This window comes from Ptychodera flava, chromosome 13 (assembly GCF_041260155.1).
Source record: "Ptychodera flava strain L36383 chromosome 13, AS_Pfla_20210202, whole genome shotgun sequence".
NCBI classification, from domain to species: domain Eukaryota; kingdom Metazoa; phylum Hemichordata; class Enteropneusta; family Ptychoderidae; genus Ptychodera; species Ptychodera flava.
Genome location: NC_091940.1, coordinates 31,342,641 through 31,365,402, shown reverse-complemented (window position 1 = coordinate 31,365,402; position 22,762 = coordinate 31,342,641). Strand labels below are relative to the sequence as shown.

The following is a 22,762-nucleotide window of genomic DNA, read 5'->3' as shown; positions in this document are numbered from 1 at the left end:
AAGTTGTGATTGGTTAAGTGTAGCCCTCTAACCCGGAAGTGAAACTACATTCCAGTCATGAAGAAGTGGCGCTAGCTTTGTTTTGGCTGATGTTTTCTCCTTTTCACGACAAATTTGCAACAGTATGGACGACTACGACAATGAATTTGGGGGTTGGGATGATGAACTTTCGGTAAGTAGGTACTATACATTGAAAGGACAAGGTTTTGAACTTTAATGGGAAAAGGTATCGTTCCGAAAGACCAGTTTTGGGATTCAGTTTTGTTTACCGCAACTGCAGGAAGGATGGAGACACGTGAACTTGGCCAGGTTAACCTTTCGTATCGGACACCCTTGGCACTTTCACGTAAACCTGCACTCAGTCGATCGAAAGAACACCAGTGTATTGAAAGAGCACTGGTGATTCATTTAATGTTGAAATCTCTTGACACACGTGATTTAAACGTTTAATATTGAACACTGATGAATAGAGATGTATGAAAATGTCGTGCAGCAAGACGTTATCCTCGCCTGTTACCAGGCCTTGGCAACTATTTAGCCTTTAATGATTTACTTTTCATAATCTGTCAGTATCAGGGGAAATAGCAATAGTGACTTCTCTGCTTTATACATGATTTAGAGGGATTTGTCATTGTGAAATCGGAACAGTTAGAAGAATGTGGAGTTCTAATTTTCAGCAAGGCCATAGGGTCATAAGGCGCCATCAGTCATAGCAAGAGTGTAAAAAAAAATGAATGTATGATTACGAGTACTGTTGATAAAAATTATATATTTCTGTCATTATTGTGTACTTTCAAAAGTACCCTACTGCACTTGAATCCTGAATGACGGTTAGTTTCCATGCCAAATCCACGCAGTTGTAGTACTGACCCTGTAAATTATGATTACAAATATTCTTAATGAAATATTAATATTTCTGTCATTATTGTATAGTTACAAAAGTACCCTATTGCAGTCGAATCCTGAATGATGATCAGTATTTATGCCAAATTCATGCAGCACAGACTCTCATAAATATGGTCAATATAGTTGCAGCAGTAGCAGGGATTGCACAGCAGTACCTTGATGCATGCGGTGACTGTACTGCCTCAGCATACTCTCTGAACAGTAAATAATAGGAAAGGATGTGGCTCTGACGTCCAAGCAGTGCACAGGCCTTCAAATAACTCATGTTCTTCACTGCTGCTTCTTGATTTCCAAAATTTCTACCCTATTGGGACAGGTCGATAGGTCTGGCATCAAGCTGGCCTGGTTTTAGACCCTCAGTTGTGCATCATGTGAAGCCTTGGCCATCGAGAAATGATGTGTCATTGAGAATTCAGTGCATTCAGATCCTGAAGGCAATGCATCTGGTTTGCATAGATTCAAAACTAGTGTGTCACACTTGCATGACGTTGGTGATGGGTGGATTGACCATTAGCATTTAGGTATGCTGACATCATTGACAGAACGGCCAATAACTGCCAATTGGTGTAGCCTATTGACAACAATTGTCTTTTATGAAGAAATCTTATTCAGACTGAGAGACTTTGTCCTTCATATTCAAAAATGAAAGTGTTTGAATTCCTTGACATGAATTAACATAAAGAAATAAACAAAGAGATAATCCATTTCATGTGAACAATAAGTCACTGCATTTCTTAGCTAGTTCAAGATATCTCAATTATTGAATTAGTTTGGAAAATTCAAAGAAGGCAATGCTGAACTCTGGTAAACTTACCCTCTGATTTGTGGTTTGATAATCAACATGAGAGTGCATCTAGTGATGACAATGTTTGTATCAAGTCTACTGGAGATGTTGGAACGCTGTGCTCATGATGATTTCGATAACAAAGACTCATACCATAGACTGTTGAGAAAAATGTTTTTCTCCAGGTTTATGCTGATACCAAGTATTTGTTCAATTACAACAGCATACACCTTTCAAATCACCAAATTCTACATGTTATTGTGTGGACAGGAGAGAGACAGCTCTGGTCTGTGAACAGTGACAGTAGCCATTAGGAATATCTCATTCATATTCTAGCAATGGCGTGGGTTTGATATCCCTTTCAAAAGATCCTTGCTCAATCATGACAATGGGTTAAAAGTTTTTGCCACCCTTCTTCCAGTTTTATCTCATTTCATCCAAGTATGCTAGCACAAAACTATCACTGAAGTTCTTTTACATTTTTTCAATCACAGGACAAAAATTACAATGTGTGGTTTGCTCACAGATGAACAATACTTTCCTATGTAGCACAGTAGAATAAGCGAGGTTACCATAATACTGGTGATAAAGTTGTGAGACTTGTTTCTTTCAATTTATCTAAATGTACAGGGTTCAGGGCATTTCATGGAAGAGCAAGAACAGGATGATGCAGCAATTCAACAAGAATGTTTGGAGAATTTCTCCAGTAAAGACTACATCATGGAGCCAGGTGTCTTTAAAGATCTTCAAACGTATGTTACTACTCATCACCTCATCCAGTTTTCATACATACAATGATGTTGAAATGTTTTGAAACAGGAATCTCCATTTCTGAGTAGACTTTCAGGTAGAATGCACCTCCTGGACAGATGTTCAGACTCAGATTTTTATGATTCTTGTTTTGGTCTACCACTTGTTGGAGGCTTATTGTAAAGCTCTCAGAGCAAGAATGATTTTCACCATCTTGGTTTTGCAAAAATGGAAAATTTTATTTTTTCTCATAGAGTTATCACAGAGATGGCGGCCATTGTGAATTTCAATATCAGTAAATATTTCCAGTATTATTAGTATATGTTTATGTAGCTTTGAATCTGTATCAGTTGAGGTATATCTCTGATAAAACCCCTTGGCTGCCATGGTAGCTGGACTTGTTCAAAGCTGAAAGGTTGAAAGAAAGATGGGCTCTTTTGGTTGGTTTGTTGATCCTAGAGTTATGCCACTAGGTAGAAGTCACATGTGACTGGAATATTTTGTAAATGAATATATAAAATAAATAAAGGAGGGTAACATATGTAGCTGTGTGGGATGCCTACACATTTTGTACTCATTTCCATCTTTATTTCCTTTGGGTTACAAACACTACTTACAATCTCATGGTAAATTCAGCTGGGCATTTTCATCAGCAACTGACTAATTATATGTATATATTGGAAAAGAAACTCACACATAAAGTTCCAGTTGTTAAGAGGACAGAGTTTTATTGTCTCATCAGGTATTTCAGAGCAGGTGGCGCTCCAGAGCAGGTCGTTGAACTTCTCTCAGAAAACTACAGTGCTGTAGCGCAGACAGTTAATCTGTTTGCAGAGTGGCTTATATCAACAGGTAATTAGTTTAATTCTGAAATCCTGAAATTTTGCTTTCTCAGAAAATGATAAAAAAATCATGTGTAATTTGGTGATGTTAAATCAATGTACAGGCTTAGTGTGTGTTACAAGGTTATGAACTGCAAGAGTTAGTTAAATGGGCTTGAAAGTCTGAAACCAATTCTGATATCAAAATGTTGACTTGGACTGGTTATACTAAATCTCATTGCCTGAATACTTGGGTTTATGTGTCCGAGAGCAGGTGACAATTTGCCCGACGCCAGGAGGGCAACCCATATATTCAGGCAATAATATTTTTATTACATGCCTCTTCACACTTAATGCTATGTGACATTTAGTTACTGCAGGGCATTTTCAAACAATTTTACCATTATCGATAGGTATCAAACAGATTTTAACAAAAGTCAAAATAGCAGTGCACGTATGGATATTTTACATCTAGTGTTAAGCGTCTACTTTGACATCGAAAACATCGAAGGGCTTCACTGGAGCGGGTAACCATGGAAACCAGTCAGTATATCATTCACCAGCCCACTAACTTCCTGGCTGTTCCTATTCAAATCAATGCACTGATTTTCCCTCACATCGACAAGTAATAAATAATCATATGCTGTTGAGTTGGTTTCAAAACTGGTAGGGCCATCCCAAGGAGCGTATATGGATCAAAATAGTCAAAGGAAATTTCTATTTGATCAAAGACCTTGTGACTGGGTCTTTGTTATACGAAAAAATTCATCAAGAAACACAAAGAAACAAGAATAGGATTTGCTTTTTGGTTGCAAAGTGTAAACTTGTGTTTGAAATACTCCTTATGTATCACACTCAGGCGAAATGCTGTAAAATGCTATCTAACATGGCTTTCTTATTGTAACAAACAAATACAATAAAAACTCTGGCATGCCTTTTCTAACAAAGATTCAAATTGAATTGTCAGGATGTGGTATCAAATATAAGTAGAGTCTGTAAAGTTGCCAAAGTATCCTCTTACACGGTCATACCAATATGACATGCTCATTTAATCAGTGGAAAGCTGCTCTTCTGAAATTAGAAATAACCACGTATTGAAATTTTTTCCCTTGAAAATTAAAAGTTACGTAAAAGTGCATGATGCAATGTAATTACAGGTGTTAATGCAGCTGAAGTACAACAGATGGTGGAAAATCACATGAAAACATTGATCCTGAAACACTTTGACCCAAAGAAAGCTGATTCCATATTCAGTGATGAAGGAGAGGTATGGATGCAGTATTTATAGAAATCTTTACACTATGAAAAGGATTCATCAGATTACCTTTGTTTTTGATGGTGATAACTGATTTGGCTGATTGCCTCATGTTGCTTTAGTGTTCCAGCAACTGCTCAACATATTTTAGGGTGTACCAAGATAGTGTGGTCAACTAGTCAAATGTGTTTTGTGACTACATATCTAGTTGTAAACAAGAAATATATGATTGAACAGAATTAAAGTAATGTTTAGGGTAGAATGCGCTTCAGTGACAGCTATTCAAAACTCTTGAACTTTTACAATTCTTTTCTGATCGACCACTTTTGGGGCTCATTTAATTTTAAAAAAAAATTTCACCTGCTCAGTTTTTCGAAAATTGAAAATTTCGTTTTTCCCGTAGAGTTAACATAGAGGTTGCGGCCACTTTGAATTTCAAATATCAGTAAATGGAAAATGTTAATTTGTTTCTCTAGTACATGTACTTAACTTTGCACAGTGAGCCCTCATTTTTATTCTTGATTTGGTAAGAGAAAAGTTTAAAGTTTCACTGAGGAAAGTTTTGAGTCTCTCACTTTTGAGGCGCATCCTACCTTGAAGGAGATATTTAATTATTAAACTACTTGGTGAATACTGAAGAAATTGCTTTGGGTGTACTTGTGGCTGTGAAATCACAGTATACAAAGTTGAATTATTTTATTCACCTGATTAACTAATTTCACTCTCTAACATGTTGATATCACCTTTGAACAGACCCCGGCATGGCTAGAAAACATGATCCAACACTCAACATGGAGGGCGCTGTTCTATAAATTGGCTGAGGAGTACCCAGACTGTCTTATGTTGAATTTTACAATCAAGGTATGAGTGTGCTGATGCATTATTTTGTATGCAAATATGAAAAGTGAAGCAAACTTCTTCAAGACAACAGACTTTTGTGCAACAGTGACCCAGTTTGTCTCTTCGTGAACTTAATCTATCATATTTTTATCTTTCATTGTATAAAAGGATTATAAAATGCAGATATGAAAGCCACGAGTCACATACTAATGTAGCATTGATGTCTGACATAATCAGTGACAGAAAAATGATGTTTCTGTGCCGTAAACTGTGTTCAAGTTTAACCCTTTTCCTGCCAAGTCCAGTTTCACCATCAGGTCAAGATGGTTAAAATTAATGAAACACAACATATTCCATATGGTGTATTTTAACAAATAATGTACATTTGAAGGCTGTTGAAAACAAATACTGTAAACTTGATATTTTTGGAATAACAGACCAAACCAAGTGGGTGAAAATACGTCATGTTTTGGCTCAATACCGCTTTTTACTAACTTGGCTGATGGGGAAGTGATACTGTCTAGCAGGAAATGGTTAAGAAGGATATCGTCCGAACATAGTAACCACAGAAGCATGGATTACAATGTAATAATGTCTTCCTGTCTTCTTCAGCTAATATCTGATGCAGGTTTTCAAGGGGAAATCGCCAACATTTCCACGGCGTGTCACCAAGTTGAAATTTTCTCAAGGGTGCTGAGAACTTCAGTGTCCAAGCTGCTTGAGGGCAGTGAAGAATTTGAAAAACAACTTCCTGAATTTACAGTGAGTGGGATGCCTATGGCTTATAATGATTGGTGATCTTTACAAAAAATCAAACACTGTGTATACTATATTATGTCTTGTACCAGTTAAAACTGAAGGTACAGGTATCACTGTTGAGAGGCTTAGACACTTAAACGTTTACTCAAAACTTGTATAGTTATTCATGATTTAAATCTTAGATTAGACAAGCAGTCTGCCATAAAAGATTTAGATGTCAGGAAATTTACCATGCTTGTGTTATAATAGACTGAAAGATCCATCATTTTAGGGCACTCTCTCTGCTCCCCTCTGTAAAGAGGTGGCAGCATAGAGAGCGCCCTCAAGTGACGGCTCTTTCAGTATAGTGTTGTAGAGCATAAGGGGCGACGTCAAAAGATCGATGTTTGAAAAAAAACTTAATTGCTTAAGTTTGGGGTGGGGGGTTTTTTGGCCAAATTAATTTATGTGCAGTCAAAAACGATTTAACGTCTTTATGGCAAATTTTACGATTTCAAGGCTGATTTTTGTACGCTAAAACCGATCCAGTCACCTGTATTTTTGTTACTTTATAATGGTTTTCAATTTTATTTAATTCAATGGTACATTGGTATGTCGTTTGAAAGACTTAGTACAGGGTATGAGTCCGCAATGTTTTTCAATTTTAGGTCAGTTAAGTTAGAAGGGGGGGTGGGGGGGTCTGAGGCCAAACTTAAGCAATTAAGTTAGATTTATTATATTGAACTTTTGATGTTGTCCCTAAGATTGAGCACATTTTCAATGTGCACTGAGCTGAGGAAGATCGGATTCCATTATTTCAGTACACCAACAGCAAAACTGCATGTTTTCTCTGACAACATTGAGGCTATCTATATGAAAATGACCCATTATTATGTACATGGTTGAATGAAAGCCACTGTTGTTATCAGAAAGAAAATATGTGCAAATGAAACAGATGGGTGTCATTTTCTATACCTTAAATTATATGTAGTAAAGGATACTTTGCACAGATTACAGAAAAACTTTTCCTGCCAGGTCAGTTGAAACTGCATGGAATTAAGGGTATTCAGAGGCTTGCATTTATAGGACATTTTACTTCCAAGTCAGTGAAGTTCAATATTGTGTACAAATGACAGCCAACCAAGTCCAATGACACACGCCATGTTTCTGTGGGTTTTAGGGTGCACAAACTGCAAAGTTGAGTACAAGTATGTCACATTCTTCTATACAAGATATGTCAAGATTGTGAAAATAGGTTCTACTGACAGCTCCGTACCATTTGTTCTGACTGGACAGAATGGAGGATGAGGGGTCCAACAGAAAAAGAGTTAAATTGTGTCCTTCTAGAATGACACATTCATTTTGCAGATGTGTTTTATGAAATCACAGATGCAATCAGTAAATGTCACTGTCTATCTCTCTATAGAAAATGGTTTGTCATGGTGAACATACATACCTGTTCTGTCAAACATTGCTTCAAGTGTTGGGACTGGACCAACATGCTGGATCTGTCATCAGGAGGGTTACAGAAGAATTACAGAAATCAGCAATGGAGAGGTCTGTGAAAATCATTGCCATGTTCACATGTGATTTATCCCTGTTTATGACGCTCCTTGATTTTGTAGGTTTTCAAAAATTCAGAGCAAATTGATTTTATTTGAATATTCATCAGAAGTTAGTTAACTGGGTTCTATCAGTGTCTGTGAAAGAAGAGGGGGGCTTTTTATTACACCATAGGCTCTATGAATAAACTTTCAACTGTTGACAACACAGCCACTTCTACTTCCACAGACATTGTTAATGTCTTGTTAAATACTTAAGTGGCACCACAATCCAAAGTTTATATAATAGTCATGAATTGGACATTGAACGATGTTGTTCCTCTCTTCTGGAAATGTTACAGTGATCAAAATCTGTAGTATATCATGTTCATTTGGTAAGTTACTCCTTATCTGGTAATCAGGCTGAAACCCCGGTGTTGGATATAGAAGGCCCCCCAACTCATTGAAAATTCATAGTAACGCTTGAGTGACAGCTGGCAACAGTGAGGTCGACTGCTCCATGAAAATCAGCCTAAACAATTTTCAAAGAAAAATTATTGGCATACCATGAACATAGACTGTTTCATAAACACCTAGATCATACAGGTATCTGCAAAGTTTCACAAAGTATTTTGAATTATGATGATCCAGAGAAACAAGGGAAGGGCCTTGGGAAACTACGGTTCGTGACTCAAACACATTGTCAATTATTTAGCGATGCCCAGAGATGTAAACTTCTCAAAAATTTGCTGTGCAAACGAGAAAAATTAAGATTTCATCAAATTGTGTGTATGCTTAGAATTCTATTGGCATGCAAAGGGTGAAAACTTGAATTGTCATAGACTCTTTTTCTAGCTTCTATGGTGTAGTGACATCACAAAAATGAACCTTATTCGGAGATGAGTCAACAAGAAAGCTAGTGAATAGTAACGTATTCTTAAAAAAAGGTAGGTTCACTGTATTTCATAAAACTGTAGGCAGAGTCAATAGTTTGCATTGGCATTGAAAACAATTACCACATCAAAACATGGAGGTAGCTTCAATGATCTAAACAATCATAGTCAGTTGAAGAGAGTCACATATTTTTAAAATCCCCCGCCAAAGCTACAACCAAACTTTACAGTATGGTACATTTCCTTTGGATATGCTGGCCTAAAATTCCCTATGGTTTGTGTACGTGATTTTACACATGGAAATGACATGGTGGTAGAGTTTTGACATACTGGTAGTCCAATTCCAGTCACAGTAATAGTTGGACTTCTGGATTGACAACGAAAAGCTTGTAAGACATCTGAACAGTTGGAACATTGTATATGTCAGTTCAAGGTGGGTGGATACGTAGAGCATGAGCAAGTGCGCAAGTTAGCATCACCTGATCTTGTAGAGGCCCTCGATCTATGTGTGTCAGAGGACGTCTCATTGAGGCCCCGCTTCATCATAAGATTTTGACAAAGCATGGATTTTAATTCCTTCAATGATAAAGGTGAAGTTAGTTATTCTTTGATTCCAGTTGAACATTAACAAATTTTTGTGAGAAAAATTGCTCACAAAATAAAGTCATGATCAGTTTACGAGGTCACCTGACAACCAACCGAGTAGCTGACCAAGATCACTATTACAGATATCGTGATACACAAGATTCGTGGAGGAAGTATCGGCCACATGTGATGTGCTTTACTTCCTGTATTTTCTGACTTTGGTGATCATCACAATGTCAAGTTGTTCACTTACTTCCTACCACTTTACTAATCATGTTCCTCCATCCGTGTTCAGATGGATAGAGTTTAGTCAACTTTCATCAGTAGTTCATGATTTCACCACACAAAATTTCCAACATTCATGCTGTGTACATATGGCACCAGTGTAGCAGAATCATTCTGATAATGGTCGGTGACATGACCTCAGAACTTCGGTAAATCCACCCAGCAAGCTCCTGTTTGATGAATTTTATATTTCTTCTTTCTTTTCTGTTGAGTATTGCCTGAAACAGAATGGGATGTTAGGGCAAACAGATTACACAGATAATGCAAACGATTGCAACAGTTACCAACACACTCATTATGCGGAATCATGCCCAAAAACGCCCACCCAAACTTAGCACTAATTCTGATCCCAGGCCTTTTCGAGCCAGAGTTCGCCCTGTTATAATCATATAGAAAAGAGAAATGTGAACAGTTTGTTTACAGCCAAAATTCCCTACAAATTTAGCAGTTGTATTGACCACTTACAATTATTTTATATTTTATCGGTAGTTCAGATATACTGATAGTTTCTACTGGTGCATCTCACAAAACTTTAGAATTCTGTGATAGTAGAAGATTTCCATTCACGCAAGTGTTTCCTCTATGCCAATTTGACTGAAGGGGTGCTCCTTTACTCAAAAAAATTTGGTATCTTGCACACATTGGTGGAGAGCAGGCCCAAGGAAGTGTAAGGCGAAAAATTGACTCAAAAGTGTAGAAATCTGAAAAGTTGATGCTCTACTGCATCCATGACAACCAAAAGTTAGTTTGTACATTTTGAAATGATCTGAACTTCTAAAGCATAACCCACACAGTGATAGACTTTGTATATTTCCTGACACAACTGACAAGTTTTCTTGACATTCCAGGGGTTATGATGTCAGTGGCATTGGTCTGGCACTGACCACTGCAGCCCTCTATCCCAGGGCATGTCAAGCCATTGCAGCAATGTTGTCAAGGAATGCCCTTAACCCAGCTGATATCACAGTAGTAAGTATCTCTCTCTCAAGTCCTGTGAAATGTCTCTTTTCAAGAACATGATTTTAATCCCATGTGGATTAGGAATATGTAGCTTTCGCCATGTTAATATATCATCAGAAAGTATAAATCATGTCAAAGTATGTGAGGCCAGTATGTACATGTTCAATCCAACAGCTGAGCGCATTAACTGTGACTCACAGTTCTTTGACTCTGTCTCACTTTCAGTGCTAAACTATGGTATTGCCTCATTGTTTTCTATGATAAAGTTGACCTCTATGGGGATGAAAGGTTTAAAACTTCCAATGAAAAAAATGGAGGGGCATTTTACACTGCAAGGGTATTATGTGATATCAGTTTTTAACTCCAGACTTTCTTTCCTGACAAGGAAAACATCAGATGAGAAATTGGAGCAAAAGGTGTTCCAGCTCAAGGCTGTTAATACCAGTAAGAGTTGACATTGAATCAAAGATTTGTCCGCACTTCATAGAGATTTATTTCTGTTTGCTGCAGTTGTTTAAGATGTACAGTAGTCCAGACCCTCCCCCTGTGGAGCTGATCAGGATACCACAACTCTTGGAAATATTTATACACACTTTCTTCAAGCCTGGTGCAAAGATTCACCCAGAGCACAAACATAAATACATCTATGTCCTTGCGTATGCAGTGAGTGTGCATGAATCATGGCAGCAGGTAAGACGACAGTAGTTTATGTGTATCACAGGGAACTGGAGGAAGATAAGTAGTTGGTGCATATCACAGACAATTTTTTTCAATGTTTTATTCTACATATCATCCACAGTTTGTTGGTGTAATGCTCACAGTATGTGAAACTATCCAGTATTCAACTCTTTAAGCTTGGCTGATATTCAATATTTTGAATTTCAGTCTAGACTTGAATTCAGTTACTGTCAATAAAAATGCACCTTACATGTGTATATTCTCTATTTAGAAGCTTAGTACTGTTCATTTTAATCCTCTTTCTCCCAAGTTGTATTTATTTCTGTGGTTTGTCTATGGAGCCTGGTCAAAAAAGGATTAAAATGCTTCCAATAGGTCACCGTGCAAATGTAGTTGCTGCATGGAAAAAAGTACAGAAAATTGTCAAAAGTTACAGTAACTAGAGCTTTAAGGTAAAATGGACCTAGGGGACGGATATTCACACACCAGTGATCTCCCCAGGATTTTCTGATTGAGTGGCGGCTAATTTGCATAGCAATAAATGTAATTGTTATGGTAATGAGTTTCTATTGTTTACCAAAAATTATAGAGTGGCGGCCACCACTCTATAATAGCTCTGGGGAGAACACTGCACACTCAAATACTTATAATACTTCATTCATCTGCTGCTTATGGTGACTCAGTTTGAAGCTTGTGTAGTCAATAATATTATATGCCATCTTGCTTTGTGAAAATTTGATTGTATCATCATCATTTATTGTTACAACGCAGGAAAGCATAGAAATCAAACATCTCCATTTAGGTTGTATTCCTTTTTTCCATGGCAACAGGGTCGCAGGTTATCAATCAATAAAGACGAAGTGAAAGCAACGTCGCAGGCTCTGGAGAGAGCTCACAACATATGCTCCAATGAAAGGAAAGGAGCTACTGAGCTGACGGCTGAAATACAAGTACTTTATCAGTGCATTAGGTGGGTTGCATTGAAACTTTGAAATAGTGGTGTTCCACTGTAGATAACCAGATTACGAAGCAGAACATGCACATACAAATAGATTGTGTACATTTGGCCTTTATAGGAAAGAGAGAGAAAGAACAAAAACAGCTCAGATGATATCCATTGACACAGAAGTTATTGATTATTTACAGCAAGTTAGGGAGTCTGAAACAAAGGCTATTGTGTAGCTGATTGGCTATTTCAAAATGATTCAAGAAAGACAGAGTGATAATCAGTCAAGCAATAAGCTAAACAGAAACAGAGACAGAAAGACCAGTATGTATGGGCAGAAATTTTGAGTCATTTAATCCTGTCAAAAATTTTTGCCTTTAGCAGAATTGTCAATGTCACCTTGCTTCGCAGGTATCCTCTTGTCGCAGTTGGTGTTCTGTTTTGGGTTGAGGAGACTGTTGCAGACCCAAGTTACTTCCAGAGAATGACGGACCACACTCCGATACATCTAGCTCTGCTTGATGAGGTATGTCTTCCCAATCAGTTCACAATACTGCCAAAGAACCTACGATATACTCTTACCTGAGTTGCACAGTTTTACTGATCTCGTAAAGTTTATCTCATATTGTACTCTATTAGATTGCTTGTGTACACACAGGTTCCTGATGAGTTCATATGTAAAGGCAGAATGCACCTCAGGGACAGATATTCAGGCTTTCAAATTTTCCAAATTTTTATTGGTCTTCCGCTGAGGGGACTCATTTTAAAGCTCTTGGAGTAAAACAAACTATCACCATCATAGTTTTTTGAAAATCAAAAATTTTACTTACCCCTGAGTTAACACAGGGATGACAGCCATTTTGAATTTCAAATATCATTGAATGTTTAGTAATTTGTTTCTCTAGTTCCAAACTTTGTACAATGACGACTCCTTGTTTTTATTCTTGATTTGGTATGACAAAAACTTGGTAAGTTTCACTAATGAAAGTTTAGGCAAGAGTTTATGTCTTTCACTTTTAAGGTACATACTTCCTTAAGGAATACATCTGCTGCTACAGTATCTAACATTATTCATGTGCTAATACCAGTGTGCGAAATTAAGAGAAAATGGCTTCAGGTCATAAGGGCCTGCACCAAGCCAAAGCTTCAGGTCCTTACAGAAAACTGCCGGTCCTCAATAAATGCAGTTGTTAACGACCATTAAAGTCAACACTCTCTCCACCTAATACTATGCTTTTGAATGTTGTAATATTTAATTTTTCATGTCCTTTTATCAATAGAGTAAGTAAGTATTCACTCCAAAAGACTATTGTTCACGTAGATTGCAGAATAGTGTAAGTGAATGATCATGAATCATTCGTCTACATTATCTGGAATCTGAAAAAAGATCACAGCCCTCCTCTTCCTCACTGTAATGCGCACACATTTATCAATGTTTTCCACCATTTGGGGACTGTGAGACTAACAGGAGAATTTGACATTTTTTTCTAGCCATATCTAATCCCCCACTCCCGGACCATAAAATGATGTCAAACACCCAGGAGACCCGGAGAATACAGGCTCATGCACTGACTACATGTGGATGATGAAAGCGAGACAGTTTGTCTCTCATGACTTTCTACCGGGGATAATGTTATCTAAATTGCTGTGTACAATTGTACACTACACCAGGGCATGTGATATTGTGATTTGAAAATGGTTAGCGAGCTGAAAATCACTTCTGAAATTAGCCAACGAGAGTAGTAGAAGAGTTACCGTGAAAACAGTCATGAGTAAGGGGAGCGTATGGATAATTTTTTATGCAAACATTGATTACTGCCTCTTTTTATTGTAATGTAAAACAGAAGGGAGAAAATACTTGGCATGCATTTTGATATGACGTATGGATTACTTTAACAAAATAGATATGCTTAAAAGTGATTCTGTTGCATTCATGAAGAAACAGATGAAGTTATACTTTTAATTAAAAGGACAAGTATCGTAATTTTTTTCTCGATTATAGAAATTGCAGACAACACAAATGGCACACGTCGCCACTCGCAGAAATTAATGCATATTTTCTGATCGAAAAGTTTTGCCTGAGCCATTGCTGGGTCTCATCGCCCTTTTAAAGCTTAAAGTTATTAAAATGACTCTGAAAAGTTTGACAGACTCTCAATTCTGCTGAAAACGATCGCGACACGATTAGTTAATGATACCGTACAATCTTAAAAGACGTAATTTTTTGCGACATTTAGGCCTACAGCCCAGGATGACGGTGAGTTTTGCATGCCTGTCGTAAAACGGTATACATAGAAACAACATAGCCCTGCTCTCGGCCTCTGAGAGTATACGCGACGGATCTTGCAACTTGACAAAACTGTTACAAAACTGTTATGATAAGGCCGCTCTGTTTTATAAAATGCACACTTGTTATCACGTCGATATATCGTGGCAACAGTCGGCCTTGTGAACTTTGGTTGAAGACCAACGAGCAAGCAAGATGTTCTCGCGGTCCACAAACAAACACGGCGAAACGTGTAACATCGGGCGTAGTTCAAAACCATAGACGTAAAAAAATGACACAGATATGCTAACATTACCAGGGTTACACTCACTGGACGAGTATTATTATAATATTGTGTTGCATTGTTGCACCAAAATCAATCCATTCCGTTGCTAGAATCTGCATGCACGGACGTAATTCATACTGATCTGAATGTAATCAGCTGCACCGTGCTATGCGCGTCGATCGGAGGGATTAGACTCTTCGTAAATGTAAAACGTCGCAAAACAAAAAATTACTATGTTGCGACATTGTCACCCCCGCTGTCTGGCGTACCATAGATCGAATTCCTCACTACCAGGACACGAAGTGCGATCAATACCCCTGTTGCCCCCCACTCCCACGGTGGAAACATTGATAGGTGCATGACATTCAAGTCTGAATCACATGTCAGTCACCATCTGCTTCTGTTACAAGTCTTGACGGAGAAATTTTCATAATCAATATCAAATTCCAGTCGGTCATAAGGACCGACATGTTGCTAAAAACTTTCGGCCCGACGAGAAATCTGTCAGTCTCGGACCGTCGGACCGATGTTAATTTCGCACACTGGCTAATACGGTACCTAACAGTATTTTCCTATAACTGAAATCCAGATATTTCTTTTGATCAATAGATTTCATACTGCAATAACATCCTCAGAGAATTGTTTTACAAATTTTTATTGAATATTGTAGATAAAGAGCAGCTGTTTAACTGTTCAAAACAATTGTCTGCCAGACAGCTTGACCACAACAGTTGAGGATAACATTTTCCATATGCACATACAGACTTGGAGGACATACGGTTGAATTAACCCTATTGACGCCAGTTGGAAGTCAGTTTATGTAAAGAAAAAGTTGTCTTGCTGTTTCCCTTTCACAATTTTGAATGTGCAGTACAACATAATTGGTAATATGTGATTGCAAAACATAAGTAAATTGCCAGTTTTCAGATTTTGTCGGACATTAAAAAACTTTCCTATTACATGTATAGCCATCGGGTTCTGTTGATATAGCTCACCTGTGATCCAGTGATTCCAACAGCTGTTCACCTGTAGAAAATGCTTCTAAAAGTGGAAAAATTGTCATTGTCGTCTGTAGAGGGCAGTTCACTTCATAAGACATATAGATACATGTGAATATGAAAACAATATATGCTATGAGCAAATGAATCTTCCATCTCTCTATTTCTAGTAACACCACCAGAGCATGTAATCTAATTATGATACATGTCTAAAAATGGAATGTGACACTTTAATGATATTATTAAATGTTACATCACCGTAATGTTGGGATATAATACCTACTGTTAATTCACTATTATTGTTCTTAATCTGCATTGTAATAGGTATCAATACATTGCAATTTGCATTTTAAGATCTGGTTGACTATTGTTTTTGTTTTTGCTGTTCTATTGATGTTGTTCTGATATTTATTCCTTTATAGATCAGTAATTGTCATCCACTGTATCACGCCAGTGTTCTACAGTTACTCATAGGCCTCTTTGAGAAGGTCTATCCAGAATTAGATGTGTTGGTTCAAGTAAGTAAAACCTTCAAGTTCTCTAGGAAAAAAAAGGAAGGCTGAGGAGACATTTGACAGAAAGACAGACAGATTGGTGTACACAGACCAACAGATAGATTGGTGAACAGACTGCAAGAAGACACAGACAGACAGATAATGCTACAGACAGGCAAACAATTGTACAGACAGAATAGAAAGACAAAGAGAGAGAATTAGACAGGGTAGAATATCCAATAACAAGACGATAATTTGATAGACAAGCTGGTGGCAGACAGACAGAGACACAAATAATAGCATAGACAGACAGACATAGATAAGGAGATGAATGCCAGCAGATGGACAGATTACTGCTAACAGGTGGACAGAAGACAGGTAGAATTCTCATATAGGTAGATAATGGTAGAGATGGACAAGCCAGCAGACATACAGACAGAATATCATGAACAGACTGCCAAACCTAATTTTAGAGGATTTTCAAAAATGTTATACATCCATGTATAAGACCCCTCCCTAGTTTAGTTCAAAAAGCCAACAAATCACCACTCAAAAATTGACGATAGTATGACTTCAACTATCACAAATATGAAGTTGTTGCTGACTGGCCAACTAAAGATTTAGAAGAGCCTGAATGTGGACATTTCCAAACAACAGCTGATGTAGCTGACTGCCCATTGACACTTTGAAGGTCGTTTGGTCTTTGTTTGAGCCTATGAGGAGCTGTAATGGAGATATTGTTTGTTGGGCAGGGTGTGTAAGCATGAGCATAGTGTTGAAAATTATTTAGTGGTTAAAATTTCCTTTAAGACCTAGAAAAATCATTAAAGATGCTAAAATGATGTGACATTGACATTTATTTACTGGAACTGCAGGCAAAACCAAATTTTGTCTTTGTGCTTTTATTTCTGTAACATTCTGTTGTTAACCCTCTGTGGCCCCTGCTCCATATAATAGAATAGTCCACAACAACTGCAATATCAGCTTTGCTGCATGCTGCAAGCTGATCCGCGATCTGTGTGTTATCATTATTGTTTGTAGCTAACCGTTTTTCACCTTGGATCATGAATTCTTACCATTGACTACCATGAATTTCATTGCCATATCATTATTTTACTCAACCAGACCTTAGATTCAAAGAAAGGTTGGTTATTTTTATGTGCAGCAAATGCATGTATTGTATACGCCATGTTAACTGCATGATGCCAATGCGATGAATACATGATTGACTTTCGTTTTTGAATTTTCTCCGTCTTTCAAGAATTGTTTCAAAATTTTATTTCACCTCACCAGTCTTTGGATCAGACAGGGATTGTTTGAGCTGTTGAATTTTTAACAGTGATTAACATGTCAGTTGGGTTGAGAAGTCACTGTTATCTTTGAAGGAACTGTTGCCATTTACATGTATTTTCGAAATTTGTGAATTTGTGAGAATAATTAGTTAGATGTTTGCTCTTGTAAGTAAAGTTTTATATCAGTACATTCTGCCAAAAAATGTATGAAAGTCTAGAGTAATGCTGAATTGATGTGAATAAATTAGCATAAATTAGCAGTGTTTGGAAAACATTGGATGGCTCGATCATAAGACCCCCTGATAATTACAACCATTTCATGTTGCTGACTCCGGGTCTTATTATCAGAGGAATACTGTAATCTTTCTGTTTGGTACACAGTTGGAACTGAAGAAGACACTACTCGACAGAATGGTGCACTTGTTGAGTAGGAACTATGTCGTACCAATCATAACGTACATCAAGAAATGTATAGACCGACAAGACACTGACATATCACTTATAAGACACTTTGTTACAGAGGTAAGTCAGAAAATCTTCAGGCATCGACTTTGGTTAAATTCTCTAAGTTTATGAAAAAAGACACACAGAAGCATCAATATTGTGTGCAAAATTATTTTGATCTTGACATTGGAAGATGTGATACGAGTAGTTTATTTGATGTTCCAAATTTATCTGATGCCTGACACTCTTATCAGGCAGTGGATTTCCTTTTCATTTTAAGAGTGGGTTTTACATGTACTTGGAAAGATACCAAAATTTAGAGTTTGCCACAGATAAGTAAGACACGCAAATAATTAGTCCACACAGACACCGTCCGGGGGGACTTATAGGTTTGGTCATGTCCGCACCTGCGTGCGTGCGTCTGTCCGTCCGTTCACGCAGATATCTCAGAGATGCCTGGAGCGATTTCATTCAAACTTGATACAAGGATTACTTCATATGTCATACATATGCATGTTGATTTGTTTTCTGATACAATCCAATATGGCAGCCAGGCGGCCATTTTGTTACGATTTTTTCATGTACGGAGCCATAACTCAGGCACATCTCAACCAATTCTATTCAAAGTTGGTACAAGGACATTGACCTATATCATACATATGCTCTTCGATTTGTTTCACAATATAATCCAATATGGCCACATGGCGGCCCTTTTGTTACAATTTATTCATGTACGGAGCCATAACTCGGGCACGTCTCAACCGATTTTATTAAAAGTTTGCGCAAGGACATTGACCTATGTCATGCATATGCACATCAATTTGTTTCACGATATGATCCAATATGGCTGCATGGCGGCCATTTTGTTACAATTTTTTCATGTCCTTAGCCATAACTGACAGGCAGGTCTAAACAAATATCACTCAAAGTTGGTACAAGAACATTGACCTATATCATACAATTGCACGTCAATTTGTTTCATGATGTGATCAAATATGGCCACATGGCGGCGATTTTGTTACAATTTTTTCATGTCCTTAGCCATAACTCAGGCAGGTCTAAACAAATTGTACTGCATCAAACTTTACCGGTGATAATCTGTCAGTGTTAGGATAGGATGCAAAAATGTTTGGCAGCATCCTGTTTATTAAGTACTAATTGATTCATTTTAATGACTTTTTGTAATCAGTATGGCTGCTTACATTGATTTCATGTTTTCACCGCCATGGAACTCATTTTTGACCATTAAGCCCCATCTGTATCGCAGTATTTTTCATCACAGACCTAATTAATAAAGAGGACTTTTTCCTCTCAAAGGACTTGTAATTAAAGTACACGTGGGGACTGTGTCATTGTCAATGACTTGTTTTAGACAAGTTAAGCATCATCTTCTTTGTTGTGAAGGACTCGGTTACAAAGAACAGTGTGTATAGTAGGGACTATACAAGTGATCACCAAAGCGAGTGATCACTTTTTAATCTGGAATGCAGGGAAGAAATTCTCAACATTCAAGATGTTGAATGGTAACAAACTGCAGGAACTGCCACCATTAATATCTTTTCTCAGTGGCAGGTATGATGTCAACAGTTTATTGCGATTACAACTTGTTTATGTGAGAGGAATGGCCTAATAAGCAAAATACAGGTTCATTCTGTAAAACACAGGAGCCAAGATAGAAAAGTGTTGAGTTAAGGTAGTATGCACCCTGAAAGTGAAAAGCTTAAACTTTTGCTCAAATTTTCCAAAATGAAACTTTCAATCATTCTCTTACCAAATCAAAAATAAAAATCGGGGGTCACTGTGCAAAATTTGGAACTAGCAAAACAAATTACCTAACATTTCGCGATATTTTAAATTCAAAATGGCCGCCATTCCTGTGTTAACTCTATGGGAGAAAATTAAATTTGGGATTTGAAAAACTAAGACTATGAAAGTTTTTCTTTCCCCAAGAGCTTTAAAATGAACCCCCATAAGTGGTAGATCAGAAAGGAATTGTAGAAATTGTAGAGTATGACCATCTGTCCCTGAGGCATGTTCTACCTTAACATGACCTCTTTTATATATGCAAAAGTTTTATAAGTGGTGTGAGAACTTCTCTTATTTCAGCCATAACCCACTATTTCTAGGTTTTAGTTCAGCCCTTTTCAAGTTTGTGTCAGTGTTCTCAGGTGACGCTTACAATTTTTCTGGTTATACACACCCAGGTACTTGACATGATAGCGTCACCGTACACTTCAGAATTTGTACAGTTGTTCTTACCCATCATTGAAAATGAAGACATCACAGGTACACTGCGAAGTGAAGACGGAAAAGATCCAGTGTCAGACTTCATTGGTAAGTTCCATCGTAGTGATGAACAGTGTTCCTTCAAGATGACAATATTTCTGAATTTTATGAACAGTGTTCCTTCAAGCAGACAGTATTTCTGAACTTTTTTCGAGTCAATGTAGGAATATGTGAGTCAGCTGTATACCCATAAATGCACAAAGTCAATAGAATTACTCGAGTCAGAGATACATCAGACTTTGGGTTTGTTGCAATTTCAAGCAAACTTTCAGTAATTTAATTTTAAAACGTCCCATCCCTGTAAACAGCTACTTTCAAGTTTCAACCACTTGTTCAATGTTGATTCTCATTGAATTCTGATTTCAATCAATGTTTATGAAAAATTTCAGGTATATTGTTTCTCTCCTTTTTTCCCAACAGTGCATTGCAAGACCAATTTTATCATGATGAACTGAAGATGGAGAGTGCTGAACTTTTGAACGACAAAATCAGTCTGTTATTCAATAACAGAGCAAAGCCCATGTGCAATGGCATCATTGCAGCCAAAAGAAAGAGCAATATTATTTCCAACCCTTGAAATGTGTCGTATAAGATGAGTCTCCAGCTCTCTCTTTCCATTATAATTTCCCTTAAACTGAAGAGCCTTGATTCATCTCACAGAGTCCATAATAGCTTGTGTTGAAGTTTATCATCTTTTTGTCAAGCATTACATCGCTTTACGACTTTTATAAAACTCTTGAATTTCTGCCATCACATTATGAGATCGCTCAAAAATAAAAAGGGAAATTCCATCACAAAATTATGCTCCTGAAGTGTACTGGCTTATAATTTTCCAGTCACCCCTACTTTACTGTAAACAGTTCCACGATGACCATTGGCAGCTATGGGTTTGGGCCAAACCATCATGGTGCTAGGGTTAAATGATAAAAAAGTACTTAAGGGAAAGTTGAAAACATTGCTATGAACATTCACAAATAAAAACAACATATTACCACGATATTTGTTGAGGAGGTATTGTACCTACAATGTGTATGTAATTTGTAAAGATTAATTTGAGTTGAATTGCTTTGCCATTTTGTGTGGATCTTTTCTGAAAATTTCTTGTAATGCAAATTTGTCATTCCCAATTTCGCAATTTCTTACTTCATTGCTACAAACAAATAGATTATTTTGTGTTCTCGTGCACGGTCAATGGAAAATATTTGCATACTTAACAAAGTGAGTCATTCATGGTATGTTTTCCTAGAGTCACAGATATGTCAATATTGGCTTTGTGTTGAAGGGGATATTGTCTGTTCATTGGTGTGTGTTTCAAGAGGGTCATACAGCAAAGGTGAAACAGGGGACATTTAGAGAAGCAGATTGGTACAATCAATCAAACATGTCCAAGAGATCTGTTGATTCCTGTACAGGCGGAACTAAACAGGCCAGACTCAAGCACTTGATTTTCAACAGCACTCTGACTGTATATCTCAGAACTATAAAAATGATATGATGTTCCTGAGAATCAGTTATTATCTTGCTTGTTTTTCTGTTTTGTATTGAAGTCTTGAGTTGTCACACAACTCCTATAAAACCATGGATGTAATTGTAAGAATGCATGATTTATTTAAAGAAAACCTTATCGTGCGACATTATTTTAATGTAAGTTTTATGATTTGAACAATGCCATGGCTAAGGATTTGATCTATAACTTCTGTAATGTAAAAACATGCTAAGGTTATTTGCGGTTTCGAATCTTATCAAAGTACAGATGCTGTGAAGCTGAAGTATATCGCACTTCTTGCAGGTTTTGCATGTACTTTTATGGCAAGAATCATTGAAACGTGAATTTTATTTGTTTTCTTTCACAGTTCCTTCAGTCAGTGTTCTCACATAACCAACCATCCGTCACATGACACGTGAAAGCATAAATCAAAATAAAAGCAGATCCTGCTTTTGGGGAAGTTTATCGAGCTATCAAGTTATCATGAGTTGAATGTTTGACTTGTGATTGTTATGTTTGACTTACTTTCATTTTGTAGGCTGACACTGAGCAGTATGGAAGTGTACACGAGATATTTTCCAATTGCAACTTTGGTCAGTTTGAGTGGCTTCCATTGAACGACAGTGTACAGTGCACCGACCTACATGTTTGCACAATGAACCATACAGTTTTGAAAAGCTGCGTCTCAAAGTTAACGCTGAAGGCACAAAGCCAAGTGGACTGATAAACGTCTGACAAAACACATTTTGTGTCTGATCCTTAGATCTGATGAACGATACAGTCCATGAAAAAAATACTTGTTTTTCAGTCATTTTTAGAAGTCTCTCCCATCCAACTCTGTCTGGACCCAGGACACACGTTGTTAAGGTTTTGAAAGCCATGTATGACAATAACAAGATCTTGTTTACCATCAGAAAAAAATAAACGGTTGACATTGTTCTTCCCGCACTGGCGTAAATCAGTTTCGATCAAAACTGAAAAGAATAGTGCACTGCAGAGTCCGTATACTGAGGTTCTTTCATTGCCACTGGAGCATACCATTGCCGGTGGGGGTGTTTCCAGAAGTGTGATCGCAGGGACTTTGTTTGTTGTCATTGAACCAACAGGGTTTGACTGGCATTTGCGAACATACACACCTCGGTAAATATTTCTAGTTTCCGCTCATATGATCGCATTGTATGTGGTAATGTGGTTATTTAGACGGAATGATTCTATCAGCATTAATTAG

At 37.4% G+C, this 22,762-nt stretch overlaps 1 protein-coding gene across 1 annotated transcript; it reads left to right on the top strand.

Moving 5' to 3' along the window:
• The first annotated feature begins 14 nt into the window (after positions 1 to 14).
• Positions 15 to 21,999, top strand: LOC139148152 (negative elongation factor D-like). Its single transcript, XM_070719461.1, has 15 exons — positions 15 to 172; positions 2,321 to 2,442; positions 3,183 to 3,292; positions 4,419 to 4,528; positions 5,270 to 5,377; positions 5,969 to 6,118; positions 7,521 to 7,651; positions 10,247 to 10,367; positions 10,869 to 11,048; positions 11,867 to 12,006; positions 12,394 to 12,508; positions 15,955 to 16,050; positions 17,700 to 17,840; positions 19,967 to 20,096; positions 20,469 to 21,999. The coding sequence occupies exons 1-15, from the start codon at positions 125 to 127 to the stop codon at positions 20,501 to 20,503; spliced, it is 1,737 nt and encodes a 578-aa protein (XP_070575562.1). The 5' UTR covers positions 15 to 124; the 3' UTR covers positions 20,504 to 21,999.
• The last annotated feature ends 763 nt before the right edge of the window (positions 22,000 to 22,762 follow it).

Coding starts and splice junctions, on each gene's coding strand:
- LOC139148152 (XM_070719461.1), top strand. CDS start 125: ATGGACGACTACGACAATGAATTTGGGGGTTGGGATGATGAACTTTCG. Junction 12,007..12,393: donor GTACTTTATCAGTGCATTAG/GTGGGTTGCATT, acceptor CTTGCTTCGCAG/GTATCCTCTTGTCGCAGTTG. Junction 16,051..17,699: donor AATTAGATGTGTTGGTTCAA/GTAAGTAAAACC, acceptor TTTGGTACACAG/TTGGAACTGAAGAAGACACT.